Source organism: Nothoprocta perdicaria, unplaced genomic scaffold, assembly GCF_003342845.1.
Source record: "Nothoprocta perdicaria isolate Ctin4 unplaced genomic scaffold, notPer1 scaffold_129, whole genome shotgun sequence".
Classification (NCBI taxonomy): domain Eukaryota; kingdom Metazoa; phylum Chordata; class Aves; order Tinamiformes; family Tinamidae; genus Nothoprocta; species Nothoprocta perdicaria.
The window spans coordinates 151,495-173,013 of record NW_020454416.1 but is presented as its reverse complement, the minus strand read 5'-3'; the positions used below and the strand labels follow the sequence as shown (position 1 = coordinate 173,013).

General features: G+C 40.8%; 2 protein-coding genes across 2 annotated transcripts in view; one reads left to right on the top strand and one right to left on the bottom strand.

The window, feature by feature from the left end:
* Positions 1-3,301: 3,301 nt before the first annotated feature.
* On the bottom strand, positions 3,302-17,327 carry PTGR2 (prostaglandin reductase 2). Its single transcript, XM_026033445.1, has 11 exons — positions 17,315-17,327; positions 13,833-13,875; positions 13,033-13,101; positions 11,604-11,722; positions 10,427-10,618; positions 9,361-9,531; positions 8,019-8,228; positions 7,160-7,281; positions 6,501-6,588; positions 5,707-5,746; positions 3,302-4,896 (listed from the first exon to the last, which is right to left on the bottom strand). Exons 3-11 carry the CDS (start codon positions 13,067-13,069, stop codon positions 4,832-4,834), a joined length of 1,044 nt encoding a protein of 347 aa, XP_025889230.1. The 5' UTR covers positions 13,070-13,101; positions 13,833-13,875; positions 17,315-17,327; the 3' UTR covers positions 3,302-4,831.
* A 2,546-nt stretch (positions 17,328-19,873) lies between these two features.
* The window catches only part of ELMSAN1 (ELM2 and Myb/SANT domain containing 1), a 47,119-nt gene continuing 45,473 nt past the window's right edge, over positions 19,874-21,519 (top strand). Inside the window, exon 1 of the mRNA XM_026033460.1 lies at positions 19,874-20,002. The gene's annotated coding sequence lies outside the window, so the exon portion shown is untranslated. The remainder of the gene's footprint in view (positions 20,003-21,519) is intronic.

Genomic DNA, 21,519 nt, shown 5'->3' with positions numbered 1-21,519 from the left:
CTACACAGTGCCAGCAGACATCAGTACCCTGTGTGCTTCTATTACAATATTCTGCAGGATACTTTGGCTTTTTTTGGTTGATTGGTTGGGGTTTTTTAATTTGCATGGAGAACTCTCCTTAAATATATTTATTTTCCATTCAAAACTACCTTAAAGTGCCATTTCAAATGATTTATTTGGAAAGAAAAAAAATTGGAGAATACTTTTCAAATTAATCATCTTCTAGAACAAGCACGTGAAACAGCTTCTCGTGCTGCTTGTTCATGGGAAAGGATTTTCCTGTTCACCAGCAAACTGCATCCTGGGGCTGGGACACATGCAGCAGAGAGAGATTCTTTCCCCTGAGTTGCCCCTGGAGCCCCGAGGGCTGACAGAGCTGGCAAAGGGGATGCCCAGGAGAGTGCCACAGCTGGACACACTTTCCAGCAATTGTCACCAGAGAAGGCCTCTGCGTGACAAAATCTTGGCATTTACTGCAGTGGAGAGTGCAGGGGAGGGAGAAAGAAGCTTTTTTTCATTCACTTTTCCCGCTATCTCTACAGCATAAATAAATAGAAAACTTCTAAGTGAGAGGGACAGCCCTCCCTGCTGGGGCTGGCACGAGAGCAGCGGCTGCGGCAGGGCACGCAGCAGAGCCGCCAAGGAAGGAGCAGCCTGATCCGGACAGGATGATCCAGGCCCCATGAAACTTCGGCACCTTCTCCCAGCCTTTTCCCCTCACAAGTTTCTCCTATCTAAAGAAATGACACCTCCCCATTCTTACATAAACACTACTGCTGTACCTTGTACTTTTAGCTTTCTTTGACTACTACTGACCTTCTCAGCCACCCTCACACCCACCCGTTCTGCTGCCACAGCAAAATTGGGATTTGCTGTCCTGAGTGTCCTTCTGGTTGCAAAACCCCAAGTTCCCATGGTGAAGCAGCCTTGACTCATTCCTGCTTCTTCCTGTGTTTTTCCAAACGAGTTCCCTGTTGCGTGTCACAGAGTGTTTCCTGGGTTTGCAGTTCATTCCAGCTGCTGTTATCCTTTCTCCTTACAGGATAATGTCATCTGGCTGTGGTTTTGTTCATCGCCTAGTGGTCTATTTATGCATTATAAACATTCCCACTTTAAAGTGAAGCCAGTGAAGGGAAAAGGCAGGGTGGCAATAGGAAACAGCCATAATAGAAGCAACAGGACTAAATCCTGCATTTGTTTCTCTACCTCTGCACTAAAACATAGACTAAAAGGATGTAGCTCTCTGCAAGGCAGCTGAGTTCCCTCTCCCCTCTTGTTACAACTGCTGTTATAAACAGCACCAGGAAACACTTTGGGAGCTGTAAACTGTTTTCTTGGTATTGCTGATTTTTTCTGTGAAATCCTGACCTTTAGCTACATGTCCTAGCTAAAAGACAGCAAGTTCTTCTGATGAGCAGGAAGGAACTAACAAGAAAAGAATCACAAGGAACTAGGAAAGAAAATAAGGAAAAGGAACCAAAAAAGAGAAGAAAGCAAAAGGGAAATGATCTCTTTGTCCAATGCCGTTTAACCATTCCTAGCATTTGCAACAAGAAATGCTTTCTGATAAAGGCTGCACAGGACAACTTTTATTACCCTATCACAGTCACCTACCTTCCGCTCTGCATTTGGAATTGCTCTCTTTCAGTTCATATCCTACACCAACCACCTCTGCAAGGTGACGCTCCAGGGTCTAATGCTCCTCACTGCTCTCCGTGGCCATCAGGGGTTTGCCATATGTCATTGTCACTTGCTGTTACGAGAGCTCCCCTCGTGTCTTAGGTGCTTGCTGTAGAGTCACAGTGTTACAATGCTAAGATAGGAAGGCAAGCTGAAAAATCTGAAAAATGATCTATGTATTAATGTACATATATACATATGTTAGTTGAAACTATTTTCTCCCTTTGGCTTTTGTTTACGATGAAGAAGTAACACGAGCTGGGATTCACCATTACAAAGGCTTTGGTGAGAGTCCCAGATGTCCCGGGTGCCAGGCTGGGGTTACTTCGGCACCAGCTTTTTTCCCACAGCCGCCTGGCTGGCGCTGGCAGAGCCTGCGCCCCACGCAGCTTAGCCAAGCGCGGCAGCTCCTGGGCTGCCCGGCTGGCAGGAAGGGTCAATACCCCAGCGTGAGCTCAGCCCGGCTGGTGCCTCACCTGTCACCTGTTCACAGGCCCATGCCCCACAGGCGCTACCGGCTGCTCTGCCAAGGTTCCTGTGGGGAAAGACAGTCCCCATTGTTCCTGGACGGCATCAGCTGCTGGGCCAGGCTGGAGCTCACCCTGGAGAGGGCTCTTAAGCAAGCCCAGCTCAGAAGCACAAAACCTGCACTTTGGACAAGCTAAAGCCACGCCAGGATATCTATGCGCCATGAGCTCACTGCAGTGTAATTACGCCTTCAGCGGGGCATCTAAAGGGATAGCAACATTTTCACCCCTTTTCAGTGGTGATTATTGCTGTAATGCCTGTCCAGCTCCCAAACCCTATTTCCACACTAGCGGCTTCTCAAGTACATCTCTCTTACCCTGACTGGTTAATAACTTACATACAATTATAATATTGCTTACTCCTCATGTCCACAATTAGGTATGCTCGGGGAAGGGTCTTCATCTGGTCGAGGGTCTTTTTGACCTATCGACATGAATTGAATTTTGGTATTAGAATGAAGACAGATCACTTAAGGAGACGTGGACCTTGGGTTTTCCTGCCAACTTTGCAATGTGTACTAAACATCTTGGTTTTAATGAGCAGTTCCATGTTGTCCTTGGTTAAAGAAGGCTGTCTGTTCTCCTGATAAGCTTCTTCCCATCCTACAGGGGATGGGAAGCTGATCTGCTTCTTCCCATCCTGCAGGATACAGGGGACATCTGTTCAATTTAGTTTAAATCATCCTTCAACAATGCTGCTGTCCTCATTTGTAAAAATACTCTTGCACTCATCAAATCTTCAGGAGCAGTAAAACTTGAGCCTTAAGTAAGATGAGATTCACTGCAGGGGCATGAAAGTTTTCCTTTATTATTCATCATATACATGAACTGGACCATTTTCTTTAGCATTCAGATATTTGCTTTAGGAATGAACTTTAAGGATCACAAGGTTTGTTTGAAAAGATTTAAGGCCAGGTTGCCTCCTGATAAATTCCCTGATAGAAAAGGAAGAGGGACAATTAAAGCACATGATGGGAGCCCAATCACTAGCAGTGAGCAGCTGATTCTGTCTGGAAATGCTGTTATTCCCATTAACTCCCTCCTCTGAGATCCTCAGCGGCTGTGAAGGGAATGCAAGTCTCAGCAGTGTTGGTGCTCAGGCCAGCGTATTCCCCCATCTACAGCTTGCCCAGTTTTCAGCCTGTTACTTTCCATGCCTTCATTTGGCTGCTGAGTTCTCATTGTTTTTATTACACAGAGCCAAACCACAGGCTTTTATCACAGTGTGACATTGTTATTTAATAGCATTTGAGTTACACTGAGGCTGGATTCACAGCCCAGCTGAAACTGAACCAGTCACTGCTTGCATAAACGGAGACTGCAAAGCTGAACATTTTATATCATCCAAAGCCATACTACACATGTCCTTTTCTTCCGCAAAAATCCGTATCAGTCACTGAAAACTGCCCTTTTTTAGACCATTAGAAAATGAAAGGAATGCTTTCTATACTGTCATAACAGTATTCAGTTAAAACAGTACAGTTACTGTTAAAACAGTATAACTGTATACAGCAAATTTGATATATCTTGTCTTACTTTCCACACTACCCAGATTCACAATGCCAAATTTCTTTCTGCCCTAGTTATTGGATTCCTGGGCCTAAGCACATTTAGAGGAGGGGTCCTCTGGACAGTTCAGCTGACCTTACCTTTGGAAATACTCCTCTTAAAAGCAAACAAATGAAAACAAAATCAATCTCTTGTAAATCAGAATGTGTCGTGAATGATCCAATTGTCTAAATTAAAATGTGTTAATGTCTCTAAAATTACATAACACTAGAATTCTCATGTCTTTAAGATAATAATCTATTTTCTTTATGTACTTAATCTTATCATTCCCTTTAGGCTGGGAATGTGCTCATCAAACACTTCATCAGTCCCGTTCCTGAGCTCAGAAATGGTGACTCATTTCTTCACGGTTCCCTGTTAGGATGGTAAGAGAGCACTGGTACACAGACAACCCTGAGCAGAAGTTAGAGAGAGACTGCAGCAAAGTCAGTTAACAGCAAAGTTACTATCTGGCCTCGGGGAGTTCTTTTGAGTCTCTCTCTCAGTCGCCCTGGGAAGGTGTAAAAAAATGGAGCAAACTAATGAAATGAAGGAGATTATCACAGAAATAAGATTCAGTAGATTTTTAAACAGAAAATATTTCTTTTTAAAGAGGTAAATCTGGAGAGTAAAGAGTCAGAAAAGAAAATGAATAAACATTTAAGCAGCAGGCTAGCCCTGAAGCCTAATCTACAGATGACAGTTCCATGCAGAGAGGAAATGGAAATGAGATTGGTTTTGAATGCTCTGAAAATAAGGTATACAATACAATGTAGAGAACTGGACAAGCTAAATGCGCTTGTTCATTGCAATGATCTGTAAAATGAGAACTTTTAGAATTCTAAGATAATTAGCCAGCTGACTTGATTGGCAGGGTAAACTTACAGTAGCCAATTAAACATTCCTAGAAAAGTTTCTGGGCCCTGAGAGAAACCAGAAACTTTTCCTGGTTCTTTTGAGTTTGCCATGGTAAGCACTGCTGTAACATCCCAGTATCATTACATTTAGAATACACAGAACAACTTCCTTGTTATGAGAGATAGGATCAAGTTCATTTTTTCCTGGAGCAATGATTTTTACTTAGAAACTGAGACAATCTGTTTTCCAATATTGCCTCCATTCATCATGGACTGGAAAGCAGCTTCAAAAGAAATAAAGAAATAAATTAGTGCCAAGTAAATGTGCCAAGTAACTTCCTTTTTAAAAAAGAATTGTAGCAGCAAAAATATTAAATGGTTTCTGATAAAGGAGATATCATGTTTTGGACTTAAACATATTTATCTTTCATGACATACTAAAAACGTTAGCCAGTGAGAAACTGCTAAGGGCAGTTTTATATAAGATTTTAAAATTTGATTTGTAAGCACCAGTTCAGCCTTGTACAGGCAATGATTACATTCGCTGCTACTGTGATTTACTACACAAATGTGAAACACAAAGGCAAGGCATGACTTGAGAGCCCCAAAACGCTGTGGATTCCACAAGTCTGTGTGAAAGGAAAAGGTTTCTATAAATATTCTGTTTTGTGCAATAAACACGGAAAGCTGATGCAAAAGATTAATCTCTGAATAAAGAAAATATGAAATATAACTACTGTATTTGATCAAATTTCTTCAAAATGCAGATGTATACCAGTAGGTAGCAACACCTTTCCAGACATAAATCCGTAAAAACTTAGCTTTTTAAATTTTTTTTTCCTTTTTTTTTTTTTTTTTTTTCTGTAATCTATGATACTAAAGGCTAAGGGGGCTAAATCATACCCTTGCCTGTATGTGAAAGGGAGGCATTTCTCTAGCATATCACAAAGCATTTCAAAGCCTGGTGAAATACAATCCCCTATTTTTTATTTTATTAAAATATTGAAAGCATGTTTTAGGCACAAGAGGAAGTTGGCCTCCTCTGTCTGATGCAGCATTTAATCAAAATCTTAGGAAATGGTGTAAAATCTTACCACCAATGTTCTCCAAGCCATCTACCACAGTCTCCCTGACCTGTCAATACAAGCAAATCCTCTTACTTGTCTTCAAACAAGATCAACATTTCTCAAAAAGGCATCTCTTTGTTACAGAAGTTACCGAAAACTAAAAAATTCTCTTGCCTCAGTACACAGTGATCTGTTGGGCCAGTTCCTTCATCAAGAGTAATTTTTTTTTTCCTTATAAACCCATAGGCAATTTAATCCTTCTGTCATAACTGAAATATCCTAACTACCAAATTTCTTATCTTGGGATGCAAACAAGAAGATGAAGTCCCAGGAGAACTAACCAAACACCTGAAGAACCATAAACATTCCTTACAGGGCACTGATGGATATAACGTATTAAATGGTGATTTATCTACCCAAAGTATTAAATGGTGATTATAAAGCTTGAAGCAAAATTTCAGACAAGATCCCCAAAAGCATTCAGGATGCTACCTAATCAGGTATTGAAAGTCCCTTAAAGCTCCCAATCCCTCGCATCCTATGTTGAAAGAAATAATTCAGCTATTAGCAAAATGTAGCTTTAAAAGCCTGTCATACTATAGCCACACGATCCTCAGCAGGTATTTTCTGAAATAGTCCCACTGTAATAAGCTTTCAAGTGCACCTTGACATTCCTAAGCAACTCTGTTCAATTCAGAGGCATGGGAAGAGAGACAGGGGGACAAAATTGAAGCTCCTGTAGTCAGGCCACCATCTGAGTAGGTAACTCAGATGTAACCAAAGGTAATCAAAGCCCATGGATTAAATGTAAAAGTTCCTACCTTCAGTTTACCTTCTCTGATCCACTGACAGAGCTGTATAACAGAAGCTTCGTGTTTGTCCATATAGTTCAACACCAAGAACCTCTCCCTGTGAAAGAAAAGAGTGAGCACTGCTTTAAAAAAAGTTGGTAAAGCATTTTGAAAGAAATTTTTTCATTAAGAACATGACATTCCTGAAACTGAAGGATTTTTAGTACTAATTACAATGAGACAGAGTGTGGAGTTTTGCAACCTTGTTGAGACAGCTCAGAGCAGCAGGAGTTTGAGATTAAATAACAAGGATCTTCGTAAAGGACTTCTGCCTGTTTCAAGAGAAGAGAGTAATAAAAATCTGTTCTGACAGAGGAATGAGCAAAGTGCCAGGGACAAAAAGGGATTTTGATTAGAGGCGGTCAATCTTGTGCAGAAGACCAGAAGTGTCCCCAGCTTCCTGAAATACCCTGACTGGCAAATCCCCTAAAACCTGGTTTCTAATCACTGCCCTAACTTCACCAGAATTAAAGATGGGAGATTCAGCAACTCCCAGAGTCATGACAAAAATCTTTTACCCGTATATATTTGTCAATACCCATTATCTAATAAAACCCAAATATTACAAAAAGAATCATGTAAAGAATATATCTGGAACCTAGTGGCAACTGTTGTAGGAGAAAAAATACCTTGTGATATTCCTTTCTTTCTGTACTTTTTCCACCTCAGGAGGCAGTGGTGGAGGATAAGGTACATCTTTGTTATACTGAGAGATCTGTCCACACAGGATTATATGGCTGTTCTGATTCATCTGTTTGAGACAGCACAAGTGAGAAAAATAACTTTCCTTGGTGTTAGGAATCACATTATCCAGAGATGTGTTAGAATATATTGTAAAACTTCCACACAGGCATCTTTATTCAAAGCCATTTTTCCCAGAAAAGTAGGAGAAAAAGTATGAGAATTGTGCGCAATCCCGATTAACCTATAAGAAAATTAAATAGATACTGTGGATCTATTTAATCCATAATCCACAATCCTCTGTGGATGTAATTGTCAAGCACTACAGAGCAGAAAAGAATGGTCACGATTAGGGGCTCCCACTGATGGCAATGCCACCAAAGCCACCCTATGAGGAGACAGACACTGAAGTTTCATATTAACAGTGAAGGGGGCTGGTAAAGGGCTTTTATGGAGGGCCAGCAGGGCCGCTCTTTCCTGAAGCCAGGAAAACAAAATTGACAAACTACAAGATTACAGACAAGATTTTTACAGTACTACCAGGTCTGCTGCCCAAAGAATCAAGAGATTAGAAGTAGAAACTGTGTTTCTATTTCCAGGCTGCCAGACTAGCCTAGCTGACAGACACTAATTTCAAAAACTTGAAGTAATTCTTCTTGGGACCTGGATCAGCACCAAGATGAGATCCACAGAAATGGAAAGTCGATTCTGCCATAGCGCAGGCTGGTCTCAGTCTGAACCAGCTCCAAGATGGGCACGAACACTTGGGAGAATGATGAAAATAAATCTGGCAGCTGGTATAATCACCTGATTTATAACTGCATCGCTGATGTCTCCACCAACATTGTCAAAGTAAACATCCACACCACCTGGGCAGAGTTCACGTAGCTGCTCTGCCACGTTCCCTTTCTTGTAATTGATAGCAGCATCAAAGCCCATTTCTGAGACCAAAATGGAGCATTTCTCATCTGTGCCTGCAATCCCCACGACTCTAGTGCAGCCCTCCAGGCGGCCAATCTACAGAAGCACAGTTAAAAAATAATGAAACAAAATACAAGAATTTAGATCATTCATCTGCCCAGGCACAAAAGGGCAATATTAATGGCTCCTGAAGATACTCTCCATTCTACTAAGTAAACCCCCCAACAATTAAGTACACTGCAAGCTTCCACCTTATGTGACGTTTCCATTAAATATCATTTTGTTATTCCCTCCCCACACACAGGGAAAAGGCAGATACCATCCAGTCTGCTCTCTTTCCAAATAACATGTAACATGAGATAACATGAGTAACATGTAACATGAGATAATGTCACCATCTGCCAAGTACCGTAACTCAGTGAATAAAGGTCAAAAAGACTGGAAAATAATTGATTTTAATGCATTCTTTATAGATTTGCTTGTACAATGTTGCTTCCTAACTCATCTTAAGATCTAAAGCTTCCTCACTACTTGTTCTATTTATATATATATATAAAATATATATGTAAATACATATAAACACACATAAACTTACCTGTACCTTTTCTGCAAAGCTGAGGAGGATAAACAAAAATACAATTTACTAAAAGATTTTAACTCTCAAAATACAAAGAATGTAGCGGGAAAAAAACACAAAGAAGAGTTTTCTACAATTTTCACTACATTCTAACACAGAAATAAAAGTTGCCATTCAATTCAAAGATTGCATCAAACAGCAGACTAATAAATAGTTAAACACTCCATACATGTATTTACACCATCTACTTATGCTAGTTACAAGTAGTCATCTCCTTGGACAGTTTTGCTCTCATGCAGTTGCAGGAAACTGAAGTTTCACACCTAAAAACTCTCTCATGAAGTTCTATCTGCTTATGTCCATAATGCTTTTACCTGTTTGTCTACTAAGGAAAATTGTCTTGACAGTGAGGGTGACAGAGCCCTGGAACAGGCCACCTAGAGAGGCTGTGGAGTCTTCTTCTCTGGCAATCTTCCAAACTCACTTGGACACAATCCTGTGCCACGTGGTCTAGGTGACCCTGCATGTGCAGAGTAGTTGGACTGGATGATCTCTAAAGGTCCCTTCCACCTTAATGATTCTATGAGAACCAGCACGTTTCAGAGGTGCCCTTTGCCCAAAGTGCCCTTTGTAGGTCGCAAGCCTACTTACCTGGCCAGCCAAAGAACCACAAGCTCCAGCTGCGCCGCTCACCACCATGGTCTGGTTGGCGCCGGCGCTCACGTGCCCCTTCTCTTTGATGCCCAGCAGGGCAGTCAGGCCTGTAAGCCCAGCGGGGCCGAGAAAGAAGGAAAGGTGCCCGTCTACAAGCTGGGGAACAAGCTGCAAGGCAGAAACATGGGGTGCTGTTCACTTCTTTTAAAGGTGGAGTTTTGCTGCTTGTTATTTGGTTAGCTGGCAATATATGGCTCTGACTCAGGGTATTCACAAGATAAAGTGCAAGCTAGTAAGGACAGGCTAGCTTTAAGCTAGCTCTACCTTAAGAACAAGTTTTTGCAAAATGAAACAAAGATGCTATTTCTATATTCTTGAAAACATTTCTAAACGAGGTCACTCTCAAGAACTAAAATTATGAACATGTCAAAAAGTGGTTGAAAGAGAATTCATTTCCAACAGAGCTGAACTACTCCTATGCCAATATAAAGGACAAAATAGAACCACTACCAAACACTGGTATTGTGGATCAGTTATACAGAGAGCCCTAAAGCAAATTTCTTGAGAACCATATATCCTCAAACTCCAGTAATTTTCTGTGTCACATGAGGATGACAAATACATATACCTAATGATGAGAAATGTACCTAATGTACTGTTGGGTCTCTCTGGAAATACTTGATGTTGATTACCCTTTCTTTTATGATTGGAAAATGTCAAGTACCAACTTTCACTAGCATGTCCTTTCTGAATTACATATATCTAAAGCACTTTATGTCTTAGGCCTACACTCCCATGGATTGATACTTCTATCTAGAATTGAGATAATAGATACTAACAGAAGCAGCTAGAGGGAAATTTATCAACAGTTTTACAAGTGAAATAACACTGACACGTCTGATCACTATCAAAGGCATCTTAATTTCTCTTCCTTAAAAATAAATAGAGAGAAATTGATACGTATTTTGCCACATGTGAGTTGACCTGCCTTTTGAGAACTGTTTGCTTCAATAAAACACAGAGCTAGGACAATCTGAGGCTCGGGGGTTTGCATGCACATTACCTTTTGAAGCAAGCTTCCATCTAGAACAGCCACTGTCTGCCAGGGCCATTTGAAGGAAGTTACAAAATCTCCTTTAGCAAAGTTGTTGTGCTTGCTCTCCTCCACCACGCCAATGCCCCCACCATCAGCAGCCTCAGACAGCTGCCAGGGCAGCAGGTAGTCTGAGCCTGTATCTTCATTCATTCGGCAGCGCTGAAAGATAAAGCCTTAGTGAGAAAGTTCTTGTGGAACACACTGTTTTTAAGGTCAAGTAAATCTTGAGATGAGATCAGTTCAAAACATGAAACACAGAGGGCTACACAAAAACCTGGCCAGTGAGCACCAAATATTCATTTTCTTAGATCGCTTTTTCCCCACTCACTCATTCAATAGAAAGTGAGAATAATTTTAATCCCCTTCAGCAGAGTTACCAAAGCCAATGCATCCAACAGACACTGCTTCAAAAGCACACTAACTGAAGAAGATTGGCTTGAGTCTGAAGAGAATCCTATCAATGCCATTCTTTAATCAGGCAAATCATGGAAACATGGGGTTGAAACCAACAGCTAGAAGTCATCTAGTCCTTCCACATACAATGAAGAAGAGTCAAAGATACTTAGATTATTCCTAAGAGATGTCTGTCTAATTAAACATTTTGAATTTTTTTTTATCTTCCCATGTAGCCTGAATTAGTATTCCAATATTCTTATACTTTGCATTAATGTTCAAGATAAATCTACTTTCCTGGAAGTAAGACTATTCCTTTTCTTTCTTTTCTTTCATCTATATCAATATGCAGAACAAATGATTATCATTTTCTTTATAGCAAACTTTTGTATACTAGCAGACTGGTCTGTCTGTTCTCCTTTGCTCTTTACAATCTTTAGTTCCTTTTCAATCCACGGCTTCCACAGTTTTCATAGGATCAGTGCTGGTGATACATATACATATACATATATATAAAAAATAAAACACACACATGTATACATACATATGTATATACATATATGCCATATATTAATGCCAAATTCCTTCCCAATATAATTTCATCAGAAGGAACTGATATACTGATTTATACCAGAGAGACATTTGTCTCTACACCTGATAATGTTAATATTAAACACGGTGGCAGGTACAAAGGTAGAAACATTTTTTTAAAAAGGATTCTCCTAGCTTAACTATTATATCCATCACCTACCATGTAGGGATCCACAGAGAGATAAAGGGTTCTAACACGGACTTGTCCCTCTTGAACTGTATCTGGTATTGTACTTTGCTCTAGTCGGAAGTTTTCAGCCACCGGCACTCCATTTTTACCTAGAATTATTTTAAAATTAAACAAATAAATCAGGATAGAGCTTCCTTAAAAACAAATGAACAAATGTCTTTTCCTTTTGATTAAGGATAGCCCTTTCTTTTCAATAAGTAAGCTTTTTATTTTAACCAGTTTATATCTACTCAGTAACTTTCAAATTTTGTATCACAAAGTAAACTTAGACAGGAGCAGCACCAAACTGAAGACCTCCAACACAAACTAACCAGGAGCTCTTGGGGAGCTTCTTTATGCTTTGAACGTGATGCTGCCTGCTGCTGGGAAGAGTTCTGGGCCATGGGGATCTCACCGGACACCAGGACTCTGCCGGCTCGGCACGGGCTGCCCAGGCCTGCTGGGGAGATGTGGGCGCAGCTTGCTTGCTGCGAGGGGCACTGGCCCAGCAGCCAGCGACCCTGCCCTTCAGTTCTGCTCTCCTCTCCTCAGCAGCACAAAGCACCCTGACTTCTTGTTGGTCAAACAAAAACTGCAGGGATTAGTGACTCGTTACCTAGAAATCTGAAGTGGACTAATGACATGTAAATATCTCCTTGGGTTCATAACATATTACCAAATTACTTACAAGTCATATTGCATATTCTGTACCCACAGATGTATACTCAAATGCAGCTGTGCTCTGAAACACATATCCTTGCCGTAACTAGAACTATTCAGATTTGCAAGAGACCTTTTGATCTAGTTCTAGTGCACTTTATTGATGAATGTATTTTAACATCTACAAACCTATCTTGATCCACTTAAAAACAACCCGTTGCTTTTGCTGATCAGTCAAAATTGGGGTCAGACCTGTATAAAGCACCTGTGCTGGCTGACAGCTTCCCTGCTGAACTCACTATTCCAAAAACTGGGCTGGTATCCAGCACACAACAAGTGTGCGAGTGAGGAAGTTAACAAAATCCTCAACAGCATAAATTTCAAAAGCACTTTGAAACATGTGAGGAAAAAAGGATTCAACATTTACTAAAAGGAAACAATAAAAAAGAGCAGTAAAAAATTCTTTTGGTCTTTTCTCAAAAGTGAATACAAAAAAAAAACAGAACTACAAGGAAATGTTTGATATTGCTGCTTCACTTAAGAGCCTCTAACCTTAGGGATACTATAAATTAATCTTCTTTGTCCTCACCCATGTGTTTAGAAGTCTGCATATGCAGAATGATTCTTTGTTTTGATACAACTTTGTTTATTGCTGCACACAAAAACTAAATAAATTAATTTCTGTCTTCAACCTTATCATTTTGGATTATCATGCAACCATAACAAGCACATTGTTCCTTTATCCCAGAAAAATACATACCAGGGCGCGAGTTCAGCACTACTCTTTGTATAATCATTCCTGTTCTTGCAGCAATTTTACCCTGGGCCCCTAAAAAGGAAACATGGTTTGAAGAACCAAGACACACACAATTTCTTGAGAGAGAGCACAGGCCAAAGTACTTGGTAATTTAGAAATGGGGAAGAGGGCAGAACAGGGAATTGGGACATTTCAACACCACTAACAAATCCAGTGGGAAAGATAATATCCAAGTGTCTCCTAAACACTGATAACAGGCAGTGGCAACATCATTCTCCAAAAGGTAAGTGCTGCCTGGTGCCCGGGCTGCTCTCCAGCTACACTGCTGGCAAGTGCTGCAACAACAAGTTGCTTGCAAACCCCAACGTGACAGGATAAGAAACATCTGACAAATGTAGGCAAACACAAATAGGTCATCCAAGAGGAGCTACAACTGTTTTTAAGGTGAACTGCAGACCTTGTCCCCTTTCATTGGTGATGCAAGTGAAATCCTGTCCTTAATAATAAGCAGATACACTTCCACAGAGCCAGAATTTCACTTGTTCTTTGAGGCTTCTGTAGAAGTCCATGTTTCACAGATATCTGTCTCTGCCACAAGGCACAGGGGATTTTGAATATTTTAGATGATTTGATATGTATTGATATCCTCTGAAAACCACTGGTAAGCTGAATCCATAGGCTGACATCACTGACGATTTAAAAAGAGTGGGCCTCACCTACTTCAGTACTCATTCCAGGAATCATATGAAACAACATCAAATGAAAATAAACAAGCAACCATGAATAAAGCATTTCCTGCTTACCTTGTGAAAGGTGTTTCTTTATATAACGTCACAGTAGCGTCTTCTGGAAAGATTGAAAAACAAAATTAATGCTGCGAACATCATGTCTGCAAATATATTACATCTCTAATCCCATCAAGCTTCTTTTCAAATACTGAGAATCAAAAGATAAAGAAGAAATAGAAGTTTAATATTAAAGTATACTATTTTTAGTCTTCAAAGTTTTGCTTTACATTTAAGTATTTCTTTACAGTATTGACAACCCAAATTCAAGTAGAAATGTACTGATGCATGGAAACAAAATATAAAATGGATTGGTTTACTTTCAGTAGTAGAGACTAATTAGGAAAAGAAGAAAGGAAAAAAAGAGGAAAGGAAGATAATGCTTCAGTTTAGAAACATATGCTACAATTCACTTCATGGGTAACACATGTTACTGGACAGTAAAATACAGAAGTTAATAATTAGAGAGATAAATAAAAATCCATTAACATATCCACATAGATGATAGAATATCCAGAATAAATACATTCATGAGACTGCCTAAGAGGAACATAAACTTTGGGAAATATTAGGTTCAGCATCCTGTTCTGCTACAGATTTCCTCTGTGACCCTGGGCATGTCACTTTGTGCACTTTTTGTAAAATATTTTTCAAAACAAAATTACAGACTTCCATGAGGCCAGGTCTATGCTCACAAGGGCCCCTTCTGACTTCATAAATGTCAACTTGCACATTTTAATTTTATATTCCATGTCATTCCCAAATGAACTAGAGTGTAAACAGCTCAATTTTGAATTGCTGAGTACCTGAATCTTCCTGAAATAGCTAGACGGACAATATTAATGCAAACATTGCATCCAAGTAGTATGGTTGTCATCCACAGAGCAACTATCTTAGCACCTGGAAAATTGTGCTAATCTATACATTGTCAGATGTACCTAGTGCAGTTTAAAAGAATAACCATACTGGAGTAAGTTGCTTACGTATAGGACTTGGGTTAAGTGCACAGCCATTAATGAAATGGCTTTACGGAGAAAGAAGGAGCTAAGGATGCAGTGAATATAAACCAATCTGATTATTTACAATCAGCACATCATTCCTTTAGAAAGTATTAACACTCAGTAAAAATCACTCATGGTACTGAGATTGGTGACTAAAGTGTCACTCATTCTATGGCAGGTGTCACAGTAAAATACAATGCTAGAGATGGACTTTTACTTCTAAATATAACTGTCACTGCTCTGCAGCAAAAGATGACATTACATGAGCAAATGTACACACAATGTCATAATATAAAATGAAACAACCAAACTTTCCTCACGTTAAAAACAATAAATAAGGAAAATAATTAGATGTTCTATCCTTTAGTACTGTTTACACAGGAAAGCTTTTGAAGCAAACATTTTTCAAAGTGAAATAAATTGGATCGTATACATGATCCTTTTAATACACGTTTAATGCCTGCGTGAAGGACACTTTTGAAAGTTAAAATACCAGCAGCAAGCAACATACATTACCATTTACATTTTTTCTAACCAAAAATAGTTTCACTTTATTTTTCTCTTAAAATTAAATGGACTAGATAGTAATTGCAAGTTTAAAAACTGGCATTTACGCAAGTACCCTCCGACCTACTCTACGAGTGCAGCAGCAGTGTCTCCAGCTGAGCCTCAGGTATGTTTTATAGCCTAGTTTTATGCATTTCACCTTTCCCCTTCTTTCCTCATTTTTGCAAGCAGACACATGACAACTCCTTTTAAAAGATTTACGTAAGCTCCTCAGCACTAAAATGCTGCAGTTTATTTGTCCTGGGTTTGCTTCCTAAAAATGCCTGTTGCTGATATTGCCTGTAAGGCCCTTTTCTCAGTTGCTTATATTTTTGCCAAAATGATTCAGCTGCTTCCAAGCTGTTACAGGCCAGGCCAGGTCCAATCTTGCAAAGAAGGCAAGAGCAGGCAGTTTATCCCTCCTGCACCAGGCCCAGGCAGTGTGGGGGGTGACTGTAATTAATCCAAACACCAAACAGAAAAATAAGTCTGAAGATTGGACTTGCAGATTCTCAGAGGAAACAAAAATGATCAGAGAAGAATGATTTGAAAGCAGATAGGAAAGAGAAGGCCTGGCATTAAGGAAGAGAAAATTGGCAGAAATACCAACTTAAAGGCTAGCAGAGCAGGAGGAAAGAAGTAGAGAAGTGGAGAAACTGAGAATGATGGTGGAGATGGTAATACAGAAGATGGGAATAACTGGTCAAGAGCCTAGGATTGGGTAAAATATTGGTAACTACCTGGCAATGTGAGGAGAATGGAAATCAAAAAAGTAACCTGACATTATTAGCTGTAATAATAATGTCAAGTTAGCCCTATCTAGGGAATTAGATGAATGTTAATTAAGGGGCAAATTCAAACCTTCAAAAAAATGAGGAAAAGCCAGATTTAATATTGTCTGTGTCAACAAGGAATTTAAATGAACAGCCTAAGAAAAAGCAGTGTTTTCATGAACTGAACTAATGGATTCAGTTTTCCTAGCATTTTACATTTCATCACTGGGTTCTCTGGGGCTATTGAAGTTCCTCCTGTACCATTTTCTCCAACGTGTTTTCTCTGACACCCAATATGAAGTGAGGTCAGGTTACACTATATCCCTTCAAGAAAGGAGTAGGTGAGGGAGGGGGACCAGTAGCAGTTTAATCTTGATCCAGCCTTTTTTTTTTTTTCTTCTCTCTTTTCCCCCTTCTCTCTCTTGATACCCCTAGAAACCTAGATCAGGACTTCTAGCAGTGATAGATGTTTGTATCTACATGTCAGAGGATCGTATGAACTTTGCTTTTTGGGATCTGGTGCCAAACTCCAAAAGCTCTCTGCAATCTCTTTACAAATGTATATTTTCAAACTGCATTGTGTTGAAATTGCTTAAAACTTATTTAAAAACACCAACTCACATGACTGATTTCATGCGAGCAGCGTTCCAAGCCAGGAACGCACACAGGGGTGCAGACTGCTCCCAGGGCGCAAAAATATCTCCGTTTTTTCCTGAAAGGAAGCCAGGGGCACCGCGCACTGCCTCCCAACCGAGCGCAATCCCAGCAGCGCCGCCATCCAACTTCCTAAGGGCGACCGAAGGTCAGGCCAGGAATCGCCACTGTCAGGTGTCACTGGCCACCCGCAGATGACTCAAAAATCAAGAGTTTCGGGAAGCGAAGATGGAACAACGTAGAGGAAGCGACCCGCGGCGAGAGGCAACCCGGGGTGTTCAGCAGGTAGGCGCAAAGCAGCAGCCCTTGCCAGGTGCCCAGGACGAATCCCAGGAGAAGGGGACCACCCACGCAGCCCCGGCCACGCGTGCTCAGGAAGATCGATCGCACACTCCGATTTTGGGGGGGATGAGTTTATCTAATCCTGACGTTCTCTAAACCGCCCCGCTCCGTTACGGGCAGCGCAGCCGCGGGGCGCCCCCACTCACCCCAACCGCCGTTGCGCCGCCGGCCCCGCCCCACTCACCCCAACCGCCGTTGCGCCGCCGGCCCCGCCCCAACCGCCGCCTCCCTCCTGCGCACGCGCACGTGCCCGCCCCACGCGAGGAAATGGCGGAGGCCGCCGTTTGTGGGGATTTATTGTTTGTTTTTTTCCTTCTCTTTTTGGAGCGTTTTGTTCTTTGCTCTTACCTTGGAGGCACCTCAACGAGCAGGCAGGCTGATGGTTCCCTCCTGGGACGGCCTCGGACAGGAGGAAGGAAAAAAGTTAGTGACGGGACTTGCTCTCTCCCCCCTCCCCCCCCCAACCCCAGACACACATTTGCCTTTTTACTATATTTCATTTATTTTTAGGACTACAGGAAATAGCTACAAACTGAAGCATCAAAAGTTCCACAGGAACTTAAGGAAAAATTTCTTGACAGGGTGACAGCCCTGGAACAGGCTGCCAAGAATGGTTATGGAGTCTCCTGCTCCGGAGATCTTCAAAACCTGCCTAGATACAACCCTGTGCCACGTGCTCTAGGTGACCCAGCGTGTGCAGGCAGGTTGGACTGGATGGTCCCTAAAGGTCCCTGTAAGATCCCTTCCAACCTTAACCATTCTGTGTATTTTCCCCAACAAATTTGGTTGTTGTAATGTAGAATCTTGCTGTGATGCCCATGAATGAAGCTTCTTGGGCTGAGGTGTCTCTAGGTTTGACCAGGTGTATCTGTTGGGTGGAAAGCTTGTGTTCAAGTGGGTAAATGCTGACTTGCCTCGTGCTTATGCAACAAAAGAGCAGCACAATTATTACGGATATAATTATTTCGGAAATCAATTTTATGTGTCACTACATGAGCAAACAGGAAAAGATGGCTGAGTCTATTAATAGGGTACTCCCTGTTAATTGGGAAGTGGTGTATCTTAATGGCTAGTAGTAATTGAAGTGAAAATGGGGAAAAGGTGCACTATGCATGGACAAATTTGAAGTCATGCATAAAAAAAAATACCAAATACCACCTTAGATTTATATATATATGTGTGTGCGTGCATACAATTACAAAGCAAAAGGCTTGGTAAAGGCTGCCAAGGTCTCTGTGCATCCCCACTCTCTCTTGCCTGGCATGCATTGGCTCTTCATCTTCCACAAACAAGGTCATCCTGAAGCATGGTTACAGCAGTCATGTACCATATACTGCTTTTTTGGCCCTCATGCTCTCCTTCAGGCACTATTTTCTCTTTTGTTAAGTCCTGCCTACTTGGAAGTGAAGCTATTGTGAAATAAATGTTGTGAAATTTGAAGGTGTGAATTAAAAAGGCAGTAGCCATTCTGCACTGCCTTGCCTCATGGATGCACGTGCAACACCAGCGGTGCCTTTCTGTGATGTAGTGCAACCAAGCTAAACGAAACCACAGAGATCAATCCCTCAATGTGGAATAATGCAGTCCATGCAAGCAAGCCATTGTGGAGCGATTATTACGTAACATATTGTGGGTTATTACGATATATAAACAAGGCTACGTCAAGCTGGATGTCATCGCTTTGAATTCAATCAGCGAAGGGGCAGAGCTGAAATGGGGCAAGTGATGATGCTGGAAGGTGTCTGTGGTCACCGTCGAGCTGTTGCTGTGCACCCAAACAGGGAATGCCATTCGGTTGAGTGCAGGCCCTTGCTGGGCTCAACCGATACTTCCCTAGATGAGGGTTTTCTCTGAGATATCTAAGTCTGGAGACTTACTATAATTTTAGAAAGATTGACTTACTGTTTCCCTGTCAACAAATCTTCTTTTGTCCCTTGTTATTCAAATAATGAACCTTACATATAGCACATATACTGTAAGGCTTAAATGCTTTAAAAAAAAAAAAAAAAAAGTAATTCTGTTCCTTTTCCAAACTTTTCTGGGTTTATGGATCATATTAGAGTATAATACCAGTTTACTTTTTTACACATTTCCTTCTTTATATGTATCTCATAATCTTAACAGATGTGTTCCTTTTATTATTTTTACTTAATATATCTGGCAAATAAGTCTTTCTAAATCTGTAAAGATTAACAGTACAGGTGTTGGTTATATAATTAAAGTGCAGCAATGTTTGGCCATCAAAGAAAGGGAAAGGTTGCTGCACCCTTGGGTATGAAGGGCCCGTAGAGGCCAGGAAGAGGTGGGCTCCCTGTAGAGCACTTAGGCACAGTTTACTAGCCCTGTTATTTTTGTGGCTCTTTACTTGTAAAATACAGTTACCTGAAGCACTGTTGGATAAAATCCCCCAAAACTGACTGAGGACATTTTGCTTCATCACTGAATTCTTGTTTTCAAGCTTTCTGTTCCAGGATTTTCCTGGGCTTATGGAGACTCTGCAAAGTCCCTTTGGGAAGTCAGTACTTAACCTCACTGGAAAGATTTGTGCTTCTAGATTCTCATGCAAGACATCAGAGCTTTAAATCTTGAGGAGAAAACAAACAAATAAATTACTAGTGAGAGCATAGAGTTTTTTTTTTTTTTTTTTTTTTTTTTTTGAGTGCTTTTGGGGCTTCACACATTGCTTGCTTCAGAGCTGCTGGTTAAGACTTTCATCTCTTGCCTCCTAGAGCCTTCCAGCACATAGGGGTGAGCAGCAGCCAGCTATGAACCACTCTGATTCAAGCAGATCAGCTGTTGGGCTCTGCAGGAGTGGAAATGCAGAGAGACAAAGACTTTCACCTGTTTATCCTAAGGAGAAGAAGAGTGATCGGTAAGCACAGCTGGTCTGACTTTGTTCTAGGAAATTCTGCTTGTTTTCTATTATTGTGGGTGGTAAAAGGCTTTATTGGGCATATGAAACTTGGAAAATGACTGCTCTGCCTCTTAGGGAGCAGCTGCAGGGAAGGGGCAGGTTTGGGGAATGACTGGCAGTGGGTACCTGGCAGGTGGGAGGCACTGAGGCAGGACCTGCTCCAGGTGGTAGCTGTGGCCCCTGCACTGCTTGGCGGCTCCTGCCTGGTGTTCCCGCAAAGAGGTCACTTCAGGGATGCCCTTCTCTATGTGTGTATGTATATATGTATGCATATACACACACATGGATATATGTGTGTGTGTATGCATAAAAGAAATAATGAATATGGCTCCAAATCCTCCAGATACTTTTATACCATGTAACTTTATTATTTTATTAGTATTTATATCAATAAGACTAATAATCTACTTGCTTTTTTGGCACATAGAATTGTTATATTTAGCTGGTGGCATTAGAAATTCATCATCTATACTTGAGCTTCATTTTTTTTTTCTGTGCAATAAATAATTTAAATATTTTTTAAAAAAGCGCTGCTATTTATAATGATGCTGATAACAGAAATGACTTTTTTATAACATAATGTAGTCCGATACGTAGGTTACTTTTTTCAGTAGAAGACAGTGGAAATTCTAAATGTGCAATTTGCAAATGCATTTTAAATTTTATAATTTGCAGCAGGATTGCATTTTCGATGATGTATTTGGAAGAACAGAAATACCATGGACTCTTAAAGCAGAGCTGCATTTCCGTTTACACTAGGCCATCGGAAAGCAGTTCTTGCAGAGATACTCTTAACAGAAAACTTCAGGATTGTTGTTCTATATCGGTTGCTGTTAGTGCTAGTTCTAGACAATTGTTATGACATAAATCTTAAAACATTCTTCCTCTGATATGACAGTTTCTGTTAATGGGCTGGGTAGTATAGACGGCCCTTTTCCTGCAATAGTGATGATCAGTCTTGAATGTTGATTTCATTTTCCATATGAAAGAAAGGAGATACAAAGAGCTCTGCCTTAATATTGGTGTGTGTGTGAGGAGTGTAATGTACGTGAAGGAGAAAAGCAAGTTAAACCAAAGCACAACAGGGTATTAAAAGATACTAATCATAACTATTACATGTTTCAATAATAAATTTGTCTACTCAGACTGTTAAAGAAACAAGATAGATTATCGTCCCTAAAAATCCCTGCTGTCATGGAAGGTGCATGTTATATATAAAGAAAGAAAAACTATTCCAGCTAATTAAATTCCTGTATTTATACCTTAGCTACTACACTGAATTCAGTTGAGCTGTGACTATTGCTGTGTACTGGCTGCTCTCACTGTTTCTTGTTGTGGGTTTGTTGTTGTTGGGGGCCTAAGCTCATCCTTCCTGCCTCGGAGAGTTGTGTTCCCTGGGTTCAGGGCCATATTAAACATGGTACAGCTGGTGGCCTTGGGAATAAAGGGGAGGAGATGCCTCAGTGGAATCTACC